This window comes from Primulina tabacum, chromosome 4 (assembly GCF_025594145.1).
Source record: "Primulina tabacum isolate GXHZ01 chromosome 4, ASM2559414v2, whole genome shotgun sequence".
Lineage (NCBI taxonomy): Eukaryota > Viridiplantae > Streptophyta > Magnoliopsida > Lamiales > Gesneriaceae > Primulina > Primulina tabacum.
In genome coordinates, this window is record NC_134553.1 from 2,432,275 (window position 1) to 2,449,580 (window position 17,306).

General features: G+C 37.3%; 1 protein-coding gene and 2 long non-coding RNA genes across 5 annotated transcripts; 1 reads left to right on the forward strand and 2 right to left on the reverse strand.

Annotated features, from left to right (window-relative positions):
• The first annotated feature begins 732 nt into the window (after positions 1 to 732).
• Positions 733 to 2,599, forward strand: LOC142542352 (uncharacterized). The gene is made up of 2 exons (XR_012819506.1): positions 733 to 2,222; positions 2,262 to 2,599. It is a non-coding gene; the product is annotated as an uncharacterized LOC142542352 (long non-coding RNA).
• A 528-nt stretch (positions 2,600 to 3,127) lies between these two features.
• LOC142541406 (uncharacterized) lies at positions 3,128 to 5,870 on the reverse strand. The gene is made up of 3 exons (XR_012819333.1): positions 5,206 to 5,870; positions 4,441 to 4,562; positions 3,128 to 3,260 (listed from the first exon to the last, which is right to left on the reverse strand). It is a non-coding gene; the product is annotated as an uncharacterized LOC142541406 (long non-coding RNA).
• A 6,591-nt stretch (positions 5,871 to 12,461) lies between these two features.
• LOC142542353 (SNAP25 homologous protein SNAP33-like) lies at positions 12,462 to 16,327 on the reverse strand. 3 transcript variants are annotated; one of them, XM_075648949.1, is made up of 6 exons: positions 16,092 to 16,327; positions 14,897 to 15,491; positions 13,515 to 13,608; positions 13,239 to 13,369; positions 12,858 to 12,955; positions 12,462 to 12,728 (listed from the first exon to the last, which is right to left on the reverse strand). In XM_075648949.1, exons 2-6 carry the CDS (start codon positions 15,383 to 15,385, stop codon positions 12,629 to 12,631), a joined length of 912 nt encoding a protein of 303 aa, XP_075505064.1. In that variant the 5' UTR covers positions 15,386 to 15,491; positions 16,092 to 16,327; the 3' UTR covers positions 12,462 to 12,628. The 3 variants fall into 3 exon arrangements, with proteins under 3 accessions (XP_075505064.1, XP_075505065.1, XP_075505066.1); XM_075648950.1 differs by having other exon boundaries at positions 14,897 to 15,468; positions 16,092 to 16,317; XM_075648951.1 differs by lacking the exon at positions 16,092 to 16,327 and adding an exon at positions 15,792 to 16,052 and having other exon boundaries at positions 14,897 to 15,468.
• Positions 16,328 to 17,306: the final 979 nt, after the last annotated feature.

Consider the following 17,306-nt stretch of genomic DNA (forward strand, 5'->3'; position numbering starts at 1 on the left):
ACGCGATATTTTTTTATCACAAGTTATTGCGTTTCACACATAATGTTCCGAATCTCAAAATAATTTTTGTAAAATTAAACATTAAAAAAATATGGATTAATTTTTTATTTTTTTATAAAAGTACATGTATCATTAATAAATTTAGATTAGGTCTTTTTTGAGACGGTCTTACAAATATTTTTACTGATATTCACAATAAAAAATAATATTTTTTCATAGATGACTCAAATAAGAAATTCATCTCATAAAATATGAGTGGTGAGATTATTTTATATAAATTTTTGTTTTAAAATTATGGGGTGATAAATCGAGATTCATTGAAATTTTCTTTAAAATATATTCCTAGCCAGAATAACCGAACTTATACGCAATTCTCCAGCCTCTGCAACCCACGAAAGCGGGGAGGAAAAAAAGAAAGAGATGGGGTCAGCGCCAACGCGCGCCGAAGTTCTCTCACTCTTCCGCTCGCTCCTTCGCACGGCGCATGGATTCACGGATTACAACATTAGGGAGTACGCGAAACGTCGCACCATCGACGCCTTTCGCCACAACCACCGTCTTAATGATCACTCCGCCGCCGGGGCCGCCTTCGCCGATGGAAAGTCGCAGCTCGCCATCGCAAAAAGGCAGGCCCTTGTTTATTCTCTCTATGCGCCTACCGTCAAGAGCGTAATGGAAACCAAACACTCGTGAATAGTTTGTGTAATGGGCTTTCGGCCAATGAGGTTGGTTTTTATACTTTTTAGTGTTTTAAAGATTTCAATATGAACAGACTTTTGCCTGGTTGAATGTTATGGAGTTTTGATTTTTTTTTAAAATAGTTGCTGGTGTTGCAAGTTTGTTTGGTCTTGGATATTGAATTTGTTAATCTAATTAGGTCATTTTTCATGGATTTGCGTTTTATTTCTGTTACAATAGAAAGATTTTGCAGCATTAGATTAGGTGTTGAATGTTCTTGGAGAAGAGATTATCGTTTGCAGTTTAGGAGATTGATTTTTTTTTTCTTCGTCGTGAGGCTTTCCACTGTGAATTCAATAGCTGATTAATCCTTTACACGAATAATCTATTGGAACTTTGTCTGAACTTGTGAGATCCCTCTGATGCTTAAATTTGCTTTGTTGCAACTAGAATATGAAAAGAAGATAAACAATTTAACTATGCTACCCAAATGCGAATTCAAGAATGCTGCTAAACTGCAGTGTACTAACTACATGTGCAATATGGTAATTTAGTCGAGTCTTGTAGCTGCTCTGGATCAACTTGAGAGTTGTTCTTCAGCTGAGGGGATTTTGTTCCCTTACTTAATCAGGAGGCGTCGAAATCATATTACCTAGCTTTCAGTGGTAAAATTATTAATGTCTGCTTTTGGAAATAATGATGTTAACTGGAGCTTGAGTACTGGTGGTTTTTATGGTAATATGGTTGTAGGTAACTTTGAAGGAAGTTTAGTTGTCGATATGTCCTTCACATACTTTCCTTTTGCTATGTAAATGTTATATGTCGTATCCTTATACGGGTAGTTAATAGGGTTGTAATCTTGCAAACTCCATGAGTTGATAGGGTAAAGTTTGTTGATGGAATGGTTGCAAAAATAGTGGTTGAGTTGCTACCTTGAGAACATGAAATGGGTTGGGCCAATCTATTTGGTTGTTTTGGCAGTTAATATCCAAGTCTAACACGTATGCAACCTTATGAAAGGCATATTCAGACAGGGGAGGGCTTTTAACAATATCTCGGAGAAATGTTTTGCGAGGAAGTCAACTTTCATTTAGCCTGTCAATATCTTGATAAATACCCAATAAAATCGGCTTGCTGTGTTGCTTAGTGTAATAGGATTGGATGTAATAACAAGATTTTCTTTTACGATGGTCGATCCTCAATTAACTTGCTCCATACATTCTTTAATTGAATTGATTTGATTATATGGATATGAATATGTAGATCTGCTTATCACACGAACATAAATACCAACATCCATCTGCACTCAAGCACGAAGTCTGTGTTACGACAATGGCATCATGTGCAATAAAGTTTTGCTAAATTTTTACCTAACCTGTGAGATGCTGAACATGGTATAAAATCTGATGTCCAAAAATCTGCATTAAAGCTTGGAGTCTGTGTAATGGCATCTTGCGCAAGAAAGTTTTGCAAAATTACTAGTTAATTTACATGATGCTTTGATGCTGAAGTCTGAACACAGAATAAAATTTGATGAGCAAAAGGTTTTTTTTTTTTTTGTCATCATCGACAATGAGCAAAAGGTTGCATGCAAGTATGTTTAAAAAATAATAGAACAATTGTGAGTTCCGTTCCTTTTGTAACTTTGACCTCGTATTTTCTAATTCAAATTGGCATTCAATTGCAGGACCTGGTGGAAGAAAGACATTAAGAACAAGAAGAAAGGTAGTTGTCTTTGCCAAGTGAAGATCGAATTCTGTCTCGACCCCTCTTGGTTTAATTCAATTCTCTGTGTGTATTAGACATGATATGTTTTAATACTCAATTTATGTTCTGTTTAGGAGGGTACTTGCAAGATTTGAAATTTAACAGAATAATGATTTTATGGATGTTTATTCCACGTTGGGCTGGTTTTGCAGAATTTTTGTACTGTCATCCGTTTAAGAATGTAGGCACCGCAAGGACTAGCATGAAATTTCCGTTCACGGTTTGCTGAGAACCAAGTTGGTTAGCGCAATTTGGCTCCTGCTTTTTGTCAACAGTCCGACTTTTCATATTTAACACTGATTACCTTGCAAAAACAGAAAAAAGAAGAGCTATTCGAACTGGTCTCGAGCTCATCAAATCAAGCTCGAGTCCAGTTTTGACCGAGTTGTTTTCGAGCTACTCATAAGTAACTTGATTCACTTGTACTCTTATGTATAACCATACTAAGGAGGGCGTAAGCTTAGAGTATGACAAAATAGTATCAGAGACGGTTATTGATAGAGACTTCTTTTGAATTAAGGATAAAAAAGCTACAAACGTGGGAGTCATCTCTTGATTTTATTGGAGTTACCTCTATATTCCCGATTTTGGAGGATCAATGATAGCGCCACAATCATTTTGAAAGATGATGATTGTTATACCAATGTTTCACATTAATTTGAAATGGATATTTGAAACCAGTTGCAACTGCATTAACCAATCTGATACATGCACACACTTACTAAAGGACAATTTTATTTTATATTTTAAAAATTCAAGAAATTATATTGTACGTATGTATAATATTAGTACTCGGATTGAATTCTTGGATACGCCTAAATCCAGGGTCGATCCTAACAATATTTGGGCCTGAGTCTAACTTTTAAAAACAGACCTCTGAATCATAATATGTGTTCATATTTTTTTTAGTTTCATAGCAATTTTTTAAATTAAATCAATACGTCAAAGACAATATACAAAACTAAATGAATAAAAATATCAAACATGTCCAAAATGATCACTAAAAAACAATCCGCCTAACAGTTTTAGAGCTAAAAATACTAATCAAGTCTGTATAATCAAGTCGTTCAGTAATTTTTTTGTCAATCGATAACATAGTCAATCCATTCAATCTTTCTTGTGACATAGTTGATCGGAGAAAAGTTTTGATGAGCTTTAACTTTGAGAAATTTCGCTCTGCACTTGCTACTGTGACCGGGACAATCAACAAGATTTTATAAGCAATATGAGCATTTGGGAAACACACTTCCATTCTTTTCAAGTAATTCACATCAATGGCCGATTTTGCTTCTCTTGGTAATGAGCACCTCAAGAATGTCAACTCCGAAAATAGATCATCCCCATTAATATCAGGGATCCTTTGTTAGAAGGTAAATATGAAGCAGTTTAACCTTTTTCATATACAGATGGAAACTACCAGGAAAGTAATTACAGAGGCAGACAAATAGCTCGTAAGGAGAAAGAGAACTTGTCATACGTGGGGCGAAACAGAAAACATGAGCAAACAGAGACAACAGAGTCCGAGAAAGACTCGTGACCAAAATTTCGAGAAAAAATACTTTGAATTAAAACAGAAAATACACTACACATTGAAAGCCGGATAAGCATTGCATCCACCAAAATTTCAGTCAAAAGCGTAGATTATAGATACCACATAAAGCCCCGAAGAAAGTAAAAAACTACAATAAAAAATTAGAAGCCCGAACAAAGCGAATACGAGAAAACAGACTTACAGCTCCTCACGAGTCTTTCAATCAAACCTAGAGACGACGCAACGACTGGAGTCGATTAGGACTTGTCTGCAGATGAATATTGGGAAAGATTGAGGAATAAATCGAGAACATACTAAGTAAGTTCCATTTAATAAATACTTGGTTTTGGGCTATCTAGTAACTAGTATTATATATAATAATTTTTTTAAAAATTTTTGGGTCCTAAAAAAGAGATGGACCTGAGTCATTGGACTCATTCGCCTCTTAATAAGCACGGCCCAACCTAAATCCCATCCAACATTTTGGTCTTGGATAGTGTTCATGCTGCCAGTCTGCGAAGTGTTGAATTCGAAGGTGGGCCAACGAATTTGACGATGCACACGAATATATGTGCCTTAATGTATCCTGCAAACACAAGTATTGACTTTAACCATACAGAAGCCAAAGCCAGTGGTGTTGGCATTTTCTCATATCCCAATACATTTGCAGCAATATTATGTACTCTTTTTTTGATTGATTCATTATTACGTAGTCAGTGAAATGTTGCTACAAATACTACATAAACCTCTCATCTGTCCAAATATACAGTGACAGGTACTAGTAATTTATTACTCATACTTTCCAATCCCATTTGTATTAAAAGCTCGAATGTATTAATTTTTTCAGGCAACGAAAGTGCTGGAACAGAAAACATATTACCAAGTAATGTTGCATCATTTCATTCTACCGTTCAATAACTTATATTAAACTAATTAATTTATATATAAATAAATAAAACATGCAAGCTCAACATGTTAGTTTACATGCATAGATCTACAGACAAAAAGTAAACTAAATAAATTACAGGCTTTTTCTGCAACTCCATACTTTGAGCTCCTGCCCCAAGAAGAGCCTGCATTGAATTAAATACTGATACAACAGCTTGAACCAGAGAAATGCTGTCTTAACTTTGTTTTTTCTACATACCAAGTTAATTCAAGTGCTCATAACACATGATGAAAATGAACTAGGTAGTGAGAAACAAGTTTCTAATTAAGCTTCACCATACAAAATGTGTACTCATTTGCATGAAGTGTTGGAGGATTCATAGCCACCGTGGAACATTCTTGTGTGCTACTCAATTGTGCAGCGGATTCGGCCCGCTTGGGACGAAACGTTTCTCAACACCATATCTTGCATCAATCTCATCATCTCCACTAGGCGGCGGCGGCGGCGGCGGCGGTTGATGATGACTTGAACGTTGGATGAAAAGGCGACGGGTGATCCGAGAGAATAGAAGCCGATGATAATCAGGAAAGTTGTGTATATGAGTAGTCGTTGAAGCATCTCCGTCTTGTGCGGATACGCTTGAATTTGTAGCCACCATGATCAGGACAATTATAGTGCAGACAGAAATCCAGTTATTGGTTACGGCGGTCGACCGTGAGCTCTTCATGCCACTAGTGATGGAAAAGATGGGGTAGTTTGTAGTGTGAAGTGAAGTTGAAACATGAAGACAAGAAAGAAAGTTGTCATGTGTTGGGGTTGAAGGGTATTTAAAACTCAAACAAGTGACCCATGAACCGTGTACTTTTCTTCATTAATAAGGGCTCTCCCTTTAGGATGCTTTTATGTGGTATGGAACAATTGGTTTTTACTTTTTACCATCAAATGGAACTAACTCTATTTTATTTTTAAAGTAATAGAATTGGTTACTACTCATCCAATTCAGTTGAAGCACATATAAAATAATATTGTTGTGTAAAAAAATGTATCGGAGGGTTATGTATATAAATGTGTTGGACTTATGTGTATTGGGCTTGGTTCATTTGAATGAGAAATTGGACAAGTTAGTGGATGGTAAGTGGGAATTGTCCCACATATGAAAAAGAATATGGCATTGGTGAGCTTATGTTGTTTTACTCTTTGTGGAGGTGTATGAAAGGTTGGTCAAGATTCTCTCTCTCGCGCGCACAGGCGCAGGGGGGCCCAAATCATGGGCCCAATTTGCAGTGGAAAAAGGCTTGACTTGTGTGCAAGCGTACGAGCGCGACCTGGGTGCGTCGAATGTCGGACCGATCAAGGCAAAATCTCCCACCAAGGTTCACCTGGCTTTTGCTATATTTTTTTTCGAAATTTCAGTTATGAATGACCTTCCGTATGCCCGACTCTTCATATGGCCTGCGTGACTGTTGGTGCTCCAGCTGGGTTGGCCTTTCGGGTGACCAGCTAACCTTTGGCGCCTTTTGGATGACCAACAGTGGCTGTTCATATGGAGCAGGAGTGTGCCTATATATAGAGGCAACATAGTCCTCCAAATACACTACACCCGACACACTCGCAGCATACATGCCTCGGTTTGCTTTAATTTTGCATTGTGCTACTGTTTAGTTCGTGATACTAGCTCGCTGCTTTTTGTGTACCTTTCTGTTTGTGCATATATTTTGTGTAACAATCTTAAAACAGATTACTTATTACGACCTTTGTTTCAGATATGGCTACTGAAACTAACGTGCAAAGGGAAACTGTTCAAGTTTTCCCTCCTCAAGTTGTCCCTCATGGTACCCCACGTGCTGCTGCGGTTTCTGTTCCAGCGAGTCACGGTGAAAAACCCGAGAAGTTTACTGGTGTGGACTTCAAAAGGTGGCAACAGAAGATGCTGTTTTACTTGACGATGCTTAACCTGGCCAGATTCCTCACTGAGGATGCTCCTAAACTCAACGAGGGTGAGGGAGATGTTGAATCTGTTAGTGCGGTTGAGACATGGAATCATTCTGATTTCTTGTGCCGAAACTATGTACTAAACGGATTGGCAGATTCGCTCTACAACGTGTTTTGCGAAAAGAAAACGGCTAAAGAGCTGTGGGAATCCCTTGACAGAAAGTACAAAACCGAGGATGCCGGGGCCAAGAAGTTTCTTGTCGGTCGCTTTCTGGACTTTAAAATGGTGGATTCAAAGCCGGTTATTAGTCAAGTTCAAGAACTACAAGTGATTCTTCACGAGATTCACGGTGATGGGATGACTTTGAGCGAATCATTCCAAGTGGCTGCTATTGTTGAGAAACTACCACCAGCTTGGAAGGATTTCAAGAATTATTTGAAGCACAAACGAAAGAAGATGAATGTTGAAGAGCTCATTGTTCGACTTCGTATTGAGGAAGACAACAAGAGTTCGGAAAGAAGATTGTTCTCTCCTGTTGTTGCTAAGGCAAATGTTGTCGAGCATGGTCAAAGCTCGAAAAAGAGACCATTCTCCTCCTCCAACAGAAAGTTGAACATGGGACCCAAAGGAGGCGTTTCAAAGAAGAAGTTCTCGGGAAAATGCTATAATTGTGATGGCATGGGTCACAAGGCATCTGATTGTAAGAAGCCGAAGAGAAACCGAGAGGCGAATGTGGTAGAGAACATATCTCAAGAGGTTTCGAATATGAATCTCTGTGCTGTAATATCAGAGGTTAATCTGGTGGGTTCGAATCCAAGGGAGTGGTGGATCGACACGGGTGCCACTCGCCATGTTTGCTCGGATAAGGAGATGTTTGCAACTCTTGAAGAATCTGAGAATGGAGAAAAGCTGTTCATGGGAAATTCCGCCACTTCTGAAATCAAGGGTCAAGGAAAAGTTGTCCTAAAGATGACATCGGGAAAAGAACTGACTTTGAACAATGTGTTGTATGTACCTGACATCCGCAAGAACTTGGTGTCCGGGTCGCTTCTTAACAAGCATGGTTTTCCGCATTGTGTTTGAGTCAAATAAGGTGGTTTTGTCTAAGAGTGGAATGTTTGTTGGCAAAGGTTATGTTTGTAATGGTTTGTTCAAACTAAATTTAATGGCTATTAAGCCCGTGATGAATAAAGTTAATACTTTTGCTTATTTGCTTGAGTCTTCTTGTTTATGGCATGGTAGACTTGGACACGTTAATTACGATACAATTCGTAGACTAATTAACATGAAAAGCATTCATGCATTCCAAATTGATAAAGTACACAAATGTGAAACTTGTGTTGAGGCAAAACTAACAAGATCATCTTTTCGAACTATTGAACGAAATAATGAACCACTTGATATAATTCACAGTGATGTATGTGAATTTAAAAGATGTACAAACTCGTGGTGGAAATAAATACTTCATTACTTTTGTTGACGATAGCACAAAATTTTGTTATGTGTATCTCCTCAAAAGTAAGGATGAAGCTATTGACAAATTTATCCAACATAAGAGTGAAGTTGAGAATCAACTTAGCAAGAAAATTAAGGTGTTAAGAAGTGATCGTGGAGGTGAATATGAATCACCGTTTGCTGAGTTTTGTGCTCAACATGGTATCAAACACGAAAGAACTGCACCTTATTCTCCTCAGCAAAATGGCATTGCAGAGAGAAAGAATCGCACATTGAAGGAAATGATGAATGCGTTGTTATTAAGTTCTGGTTTACCACAGAACTTGTGGGGGGAAGCTGTTCTAACAGCTAATTACCTTTTAAATAAGGTACCCCGAAAGAAGTTAGATAAAAGTCCATATGAGTTATGGAAAGGTAGAAGTCCTTCCTACCAATATCTGCGAGTGTGGGGGTGTCTTGCCAAAATAGCAGTACCCACTCCAAAGAAGGTAAAGATAGGACCAAAAACTGTTGATTGCATTTTCATTGGATATGCTCAAAACAGTAGCGCTTATCGTTTTCTTGTACACGAATCTCAAATACCTGATATTCCCAAGAATACGATAATGGAATCAAGAAATGCTTCGTTCTTTGAACACATGTTTCCATGCAAATCTAAGGAAGAACCAAGTTCATCCAAAAGATTATATGAAACAATTGATGAAGAACAAGAGCTTGATCAAGACATTGAACCTAGACGTAGCAAGAGAGCTAGGACTGAGAAATCCTTTGGTCCGGATTTCATCACTTTCATGATGGAAAGTGAACCTCAAAGCTTCAAGGAAGCAATTAGTTCATCTGAGGGACCTCTATGGAAAGAGGACTATCAATTCCGAAATAGAATCCATTTTACAAAACCATACGTGGGAATTAGTACATCTTCCTCCGGGAAGCAAACCACTAGGCTGTAAATGGGTTTTCAAAAGGAAAATGAAATCAGATGGAATCATAGATAAGTATAAAGCCAGATTGGTAATTAAAGGTTACCATCAACGTGAAGTGCTTGATTACTTTGACACATATTCTCCTGTATCGAGAATAACCTCTATTCGTGTGATACTTGCGATTGCCGCCTTGCGGAATCTTGAAGTACACCAAATGGACGTAAAGACTGCTTTTCTAAATAGAGATTTAGAAGAGGAAATTTACATGGAACAACCTGAGGGATTTTCTGCGACTGGGCAAGAAAATAAGGTATGTAAACTGGTGAAGTCTCTATATGGCTTAAAACAAGCACCAAAGCAATGGCACGAAAAATTTGATAAGGCCATGATGGAAAGTGGATTTAAATTCAGTGAATGTGACAAATGTGTATACATAAAGAACACTGAAATGGGATATGTCATTTTATGTCTTTACGTAGATGACATACTTATCATTGGTAGTAATGATAAGATGATCAAATCCACCAAGAAGTTATTGAACTCAAGATTTGACATGAAAGATTTAGGCTTAGCCGATGTAATCCTTGGAATTAAAATCCATAGAACATCATAAGGGCTAATCCTAAGTCAGTCACATTATGTTGGCAAAATACTTGAGAAATTCAATAACAATGACTCTGCATTAGCTAGAACCCCGATAGATACCAGTCAGCATCTATCAAAGAATCGAGGTGAAAGTATGTCTCAATTAGAATACTCTCGAGTCATTGGAAGTCTGATGTACTTAATGAGTTATACAAGACCAGACATAGCCTATGCAGTAAGCAAATTGAGTAGATTCACGAGTAATCCAGGAGTTGAACACTGGAAAGCAATTATCAGATTGCTAAGATACTTAAGGTACACTCGTGATCATGGGCTGCGCTATACAAGATATCCTGCTGTTATTGAAGGATACAGTGATGCGAATTGGATATCTGATATGAAAGATTCAAAATCTACAAGTGGATTTATATTCACTTTAGGAGGTGCAGCAATTGCGTGAAAGTCTTCTAAACAAACTGTAATATCTAGATCCATTATGGAATCTGAGTTAATAGCTCTTGACAAGTATGGTGAAGAGGCTGAATGGCTGCGTCAATTTTTAGAAGATGTTCCAGGATGAGAAAAACATGTGCCGGCTATATGCATACATTGTGACAGCCAATCTGCGATTGGCAGGGCACAAAATAATATGTATAATGGTAAGTCTAGGCATATACGTCGTAGACATAATACCATTAGACAACTACTCTCAACCGGAGTTATCTCTGTTGACTATGTAAAGTCAAAGGATAATATAGCGGATCCGCTAACCAAAGAGTTAAACAGAGAGTTAGTTGCGAAAATGTCAAGGGGAATGGGGCTCAAGCCTATAGAATAAATTGGTGTGAAGGAAAACCAAACCTACGCTGACTGGAGATCCCAAGAACTAGGTTCAATGGGACAACCTAATCGCACTAATTTGGAGAATCACTGTGGGGGTTATCCCTAATCCATTCCTATTATGAAACAGTGAATGTTGAGGATAAGCTTACGGCTTTTAATGATTCTGATAAGAAGCAATATAGAATCACCTATGTGAGAGAGAAGTGGGGCCGCTTCGCAGGAATTGCATGGCTCAATTCTAGACCCTCTTGCAGAACTAGGAGTGTGTTCATGGCCAAAAACGAACACAATCATGAGAACTGAATAGTATTAGGAAGAGTCTTGTGTGAAATATATATTAACTCACACAAACGGTTGTACAGTTCAAAGACATCATGTCTACTGTCAACCAGTGAATTATTATGCTTTCACAAGGGAAGGTTCAAAGGGTAATACCTACCTATCCTATGCAAGATTCAACTGTTGAACTTTATCATGAAAATCGTTGAATATCTTTCAATTTCCATTCATGTGGGGGATTGTTGGACTTATGTGTATTGGGCTTGGTCCATTTGAATGAGAAATTGGACAAGTTAGTGGATGGTAAGTGGGAATTGTCCCACATAGGAAAAAGAATATGGCATTGGTGAGCTTATATTGTTTTACTCTTTGTGGAGGTGTAAGAAAGATTGGTCAAGAGGCTCTCTCTCGCACGCACAGGCGCAGGGGGGGTGCAAATCATGGGCCCGATTTGCAGTGGAAAAAGGCTTGACTTGTGTGCAAGCGTACGAGCGCGACCTGGGTTCGTCGAATGTCGGACCGATCAAGGCAAAATCTCCCACCAAGGTTCACCTGGCTTTTGCTATATTTTTTTTCGAAATTTCAGTTATGAATGACCTTCCGTATGCCCGACTCTTCATATGGCCTGCGTGACTGTTGGTGCTCCAGCTGGGTTGGCCTTTCGGATGACCAGCTGACCTTTGGCCTTTCGGATGACCAACAGTGGCTGTTCATATGGAGCAGGAGTGTGCCTATATATAGAGGCAACATAGTCCTCCAAATACACTACACCCGACACACTCTCCTACATTCTTATATTTTTTTCTCGAAGCTTTGCTTGCTTGTTGTCTCGGCGGCGGCTGCTTTCACCGGCTGCTGTTCCTCTGTCGTTGCTCTGCTCTCTTGATAAAGTTCAGGTACATCTCAGTTCGTCTTTGTGGTATCTCGTGCTAAGGTACTAGTGGTTTTCCGTTGTATCCTGGGAAACAGACGTCCACGTTCATCCTCGCAGCACACACCGGAGGGGACGAATCTGTTTTAAGGACACTGTATTTCATACAGGCCTCGGTTTGCTTTAATTTTGCATTGTGCTACTGTTTAGTTCGTGATACTAGCTCGCTGCTTTTTGTGTACCTTTCTGTTTGTGCATACATTTTGTGTAACAAAATGTAATAAACGTATTTGAGGATGCGTAAGTTGCATGAAAATGCTTTTGTTTTTTGGTACCAAATAATGGGCAAGGTGGTTTTATTTTTAAGGAACATGGCATCAATTGCCGTTGGATCATGAAACTAGACATAGTAGGCCATGAAATGTGTGTTGGATTGATTTCAATCGGTTTAAAACTTTGTATAGTGTTGAAATCCCTAGATTTTATTATATATAAAACGGATATTATTTGCATAATCGTTTTAATAAAGAATTCGAAATTATATGGGAAAATATCGTTCCATTGTATGATTATTGTATCTACATCAACGACAAGAAAATTAAGCTAGCTTAAAACTAGACATGGAACTAAATTTGTGATGTAAAAAGGGTAAGTATATATATATATATATATATATATAGAAAATAACCTAAGCTCAAACAACTAAGTAAAAACAAAGTAAATTAGTAAATTGAACTTCCTCTCCACATTCTTTGCATACCAGCCAAAGATTAAAAAAATACGTGAACTCTTCTTGCAAGCATTGTGCAGCAGCAATACTGCATCCCATAGCAGCTGAGGATGAAATTTTGAAGCCAATAACAAACGGAGCCATCTACCTTGCTAGCAAATACAGGGCACGCTGATTGCTATCTTTCACTCGGCTATTGAGCACATCCACTTCACCCTCAAGATCAACCGCAGCACTGATCTGCCTGGAGTTCGCAAATGAGCAGGAATAGTCAAAAACAGTTATCAGTTATTAGGAATTCACAAAAGTTTAAGGTCAAATGATATGGCAAGAAACATGTTGCATATTCCGAGGGATAGACATGATTGCAAACCTATCAATTTCCAAACCCATGTCAATAGCCATATCCTTTAGCTCCCCTAAGACATTACTTATATCAGCAAAAGCATCATTTTGTTTTGCTTTTTCTTTCTGAAATGAACACACGAGATTAAAAATTAGTTATCCCTGAAACAAAAACATGCATTAATATGATTTTACTGATATTGGAAAACAATATGAAGGTTTCAAACGAGTGTTAATAATGTAGATCAAAATTTTAAAACCACAACTGCTTTGCTATAGGCGATTCTGTCATTTAATAGCATGAAGAGAACTCAATACAGATCTCAAGCATTTAAAGTAGCATGTCACAAGATAATTAGGTTTCCACATTAGTCGGTCAATAAATTCTATAGCAATGTTCATAATTTACCTCAATCTTCTGCAAGGCATTCATGGTTTCGGGAGGTGGTGTACGTCTATGTGATCGTTCCTTTGATGCAGAAGTCAACCCCAGTCGTTCCCTTTGCTCCAAGTGGTTACCTTTTCTATGTACTGAATCATCTACATTATAACCAGAAGTGTTAAACCAGGAGCCTGGTCAAAACGCAAGATTAAAATTCCCTTCTATTCGCCTGCAACTCATGCATACCAAAAGATGTGCTTAAGATTAAATTTTTTTACACCAAAGAAAATATAACTAAAGGACCTGTAATAATTGCAGGTCCTCTTATTGGCCGAGTCCTCTTAGGCTTCCATGTCTTGTGAAACATCCCCCCAAGACTCCCCAAAAGCTTCTCACCCTAACATTAATAAACAGAACAAAGCATCAATTGTTGTTGAAAATATATTATCTCCCTTCAGTTAAATTTAACGGATTTGAATTCAACTTTAGCCTCGTAGACTCAACAAAGGTTAAAGCTTAATGGATTTGAGTTCAATTTTAGCCTCGTAGACTCAACAAAGGTTAAAGCTTGAATCTTCTATTATACATATGGCGAAAACATCAATAATGTAGAATCTTTCGATATCTTTTTTTTTCACAGTTAGGAACAGACAAGCAAGCCAAATAAATGATAGAAGTGAGGACAAGCGTTGACTCATACAGTGATGATGCTGAGTTATTGTCTCAAGTTAGAAAGAAGAAAACACTATGAAGGTCACATTTGCCTGGCAATGGACCAACTTGTTGCAGCTACACTTTTGTCAAAGCATGCCAAATTGTATTTCTGTTTCATTTAACTAAAGGTAAAATATGCAAGTTAAATTGATTCCATAGAACTATAACCAATATACGTTACCCAGTTCTCCAACCTTTGGAGAACAACATTGATGCTGCTTGTAAATAAATATTTGAAATACAAGATTTTGAATCTAAGCACCATTGTGCTTCATTAAGAGGACAAATGACAAGGGAGCTAGGGCATAACTTCTGAATCAAAAGGGAAGCCAGAAGAGAAGGTGGAAGAAATTAGACAGTACGTTAAAGAAAGACAACTACTAAAATTAAAAATAATAACACAAACTCTGCCCCCTCTAAGCGTTGCTTCAGCATACGGAATGGGCTTCAATTAATAAACAATAGTTATATTTCAAGCAATCCCGACACAATTTTCCTTAATGAGAAGACCATTTCCTGTATTCAAATTGGTAAGAAGAGAAACCCAAAATTCAACTAATTCAAAAGAAATTACTATAATAACTGAAAAAGGTAAACGGATATTTACGTACCAGATATAACCTCTAAGTAATTAAGATAAAAACAAAATAGGACAAACTTGGATTTTAGTGCCTAGGAAATCTGTTAACGACGAAAGAATCAAACTGAGTTCCTGTTATAACCAGAAAGTTTCAGCATTTTTACTCGAGTAAAAGATCTGGCAAACAAATAAAGCATAATCATGGGTGGGTGAAACTCTATACTTATTACTTTTGTTAGGAACAACTTAATGTTAAACAATCCTAAAGATGCACATAAGGTGAATCATTACTCGTCATTGTATGTCCCAAATCTTGTGCCTTCTCTTCTAACATGCAGTATCAAATGTCATTATACTACCAGGATCAGTTACAAAAGTTGATAAGACATACCCTACTTAGGTCATGGTCGATGTCAGCTGCAGCCAGGTGAGTTCTTGTAATCTGCTCTCCCTGCTGATGTAGCATGACCAGAGTTTTAGTAGCATCTTCTCTCATGTCCTCCGCAATCTTGAGGCAATTGTTGACCGTCTTTGTCGTATCTTCAGCCTTATATACAGCATAACTTTCCAACTCCTGCACGGTCTGGTTCTCTAATCCTCCAGAGTCACGAAAATCATTCTTATACTTGTTTCTGGCCGAAAGAAAGTTTTGTGAAAATGAGGATTCTTTAATAATATCGTCATCAAAAGGGTTTGAATTCATATTTGACGTAACAAGAGAGGGTTCTGAGGAAGTCCGTCCAGAGGTTTTAAGACACTGCCTGTCATTCAACTGATTGTCTGAATCAAAAGGATTAGAACTGGATTTAATAGGAAATCCTGGTTCCGCTGATTTGTGCTTAGACAACCGATGCAATGGAGATTTCTTGAGACCGAACATTCTGTGTCAGCTGTAGAATGTAGGCCAAAGTAGGTTGTTCTTGTCTTACTGGAAAAACCTTGAATTCTGATCAGGACACGAATCTGTAACAAGTTTTAAAGTGACCCTGCAAAAAAATATCAAAGCATCAAGAAATTTGATAGCAGATGCAAAACCGAAGTTTTCCAAGAATTTAAACACATGATTAAGATAGAATCAAGTTCATAATTATTTTCATATGATGAAATTACTTGTTTTTTGGAAAAAAAGATTAAGCTAACTCCGACCCCCTGTTATTTTCCTCGAGTTAGCAACAGCATTTTTTCTTAATAAATTTGTAAAATTGTATTTTATATGCAATAGTATACTTTGGTAAATAATAAAATTTTATATTATTCAATAAAAAAACCAATAAACATATATATACCTGGAAGAAACAAAATCTTAAAACAAATATCAAGTGAATCTCTCTTTTTTCTTTCGCTTAGAGGCCCTCTTTAGTCTTTCCCCTTACCGCGCAAACGCAAACGCAGACAAGATAGCTCAATACGAATAGCTAAATTACATTTCATAAAAAGGGAAATCACAGGATTAGAACACTAGAATACAGTTCTGATAGAAGAACCATAATCATGGAGAGACGTGACCCGGAAAATCTTGGAGCTGGCCCAGTAGACAAAAACATATATTCAGTTCCAATATTGAAGAATTGAATTAAAAATAGTACCTGCAATGAGACAGTATTCTTCTAAAAAGCAGACCAATTCTGGTGTAAGGCGTAAGTCTAGAAGCTAGCGAGGTAATGGAGCAATGTGGTTTCGGAGTGGTTTATCTATTATTGAGATGATTTCAGTGGTAAAACGCGTATATTGAGAACAATTCTTCGCAGACTAATTTGTCTACGGAAAATAAGGGGAAATTGAAACTTGCAAGTTGAAGTGGTCGTACTCCTAACAGAAGTCCGTTTGTCCTTAGCTTTCTATTTTTCCATAATTATTGACGGCCTATGATATTGACTCGTTGATATCTTACATTTGTGAAAAACAAAAAAGAAACCGTCCATTTTTGTTCTTTTGTTTTTAATTGAGTTGTGATTTTTATCTGAAATTCTTAAATTAATCTTTTAGATGGTTTGCGTACCCAAGTGAGAAAATTAATCTTTTAGATGATGTTGTAAGAAAAACGTGACACATAGCGTGTACAAATTGAAATTGGCGACGGCCAAGAAAATTAAGTTACGTACACGAATCTTCTTTTGAAATTCATGCTCCCAAATTTTCTCGTTGATGGTATGAGATGCTTATAAATAGCAACGATTGAGGTCCCTAAGCACACACACCTCATAAGAAATATACACCATCTAAAGAGATCGTGCAGTGCTTAGAAGGCTTCAACCGAGAAGAAAATCAGAGAAATCAAAATTTTCAATGGCCGGAGGTAACACTCGATCCGCTTCCGCATATATTTTTTCATGTTCATGTATACGTAAAAAACATGATTTTGAGAAAAAAAAATCTGACAGACGTGTCCTTACGTTCCGTGATTCTATGATATTCTCTTGACACAAAAACTCTAATGAGTCAATCTCACGATCAATTTTATTAGACGTATATTTTATTTAAGTCAAATATGAAAAAATATTATTATTTATATCAAAAATATCATTATTTATTGTAAATATAGACATAATTGACTCATTTCATGAATAAAGACAACTGAAATCATCTGATAACTTATTATACTCTTGATGATACATCCACATTACCTCTCACCATTAGGGGTGGGCATTTATTCTTGGGTATTGGGTATTTTTAATAAAAATCGGGTTTGTCGTCAGGTACCCGAACCCGAAAACCTGACCCACGCCCACCACTACTCACCATGCTTTTACAGTTAAGGTGAATTTTAGGTTTGAAGATGCACATTTATATATCCGAATAAA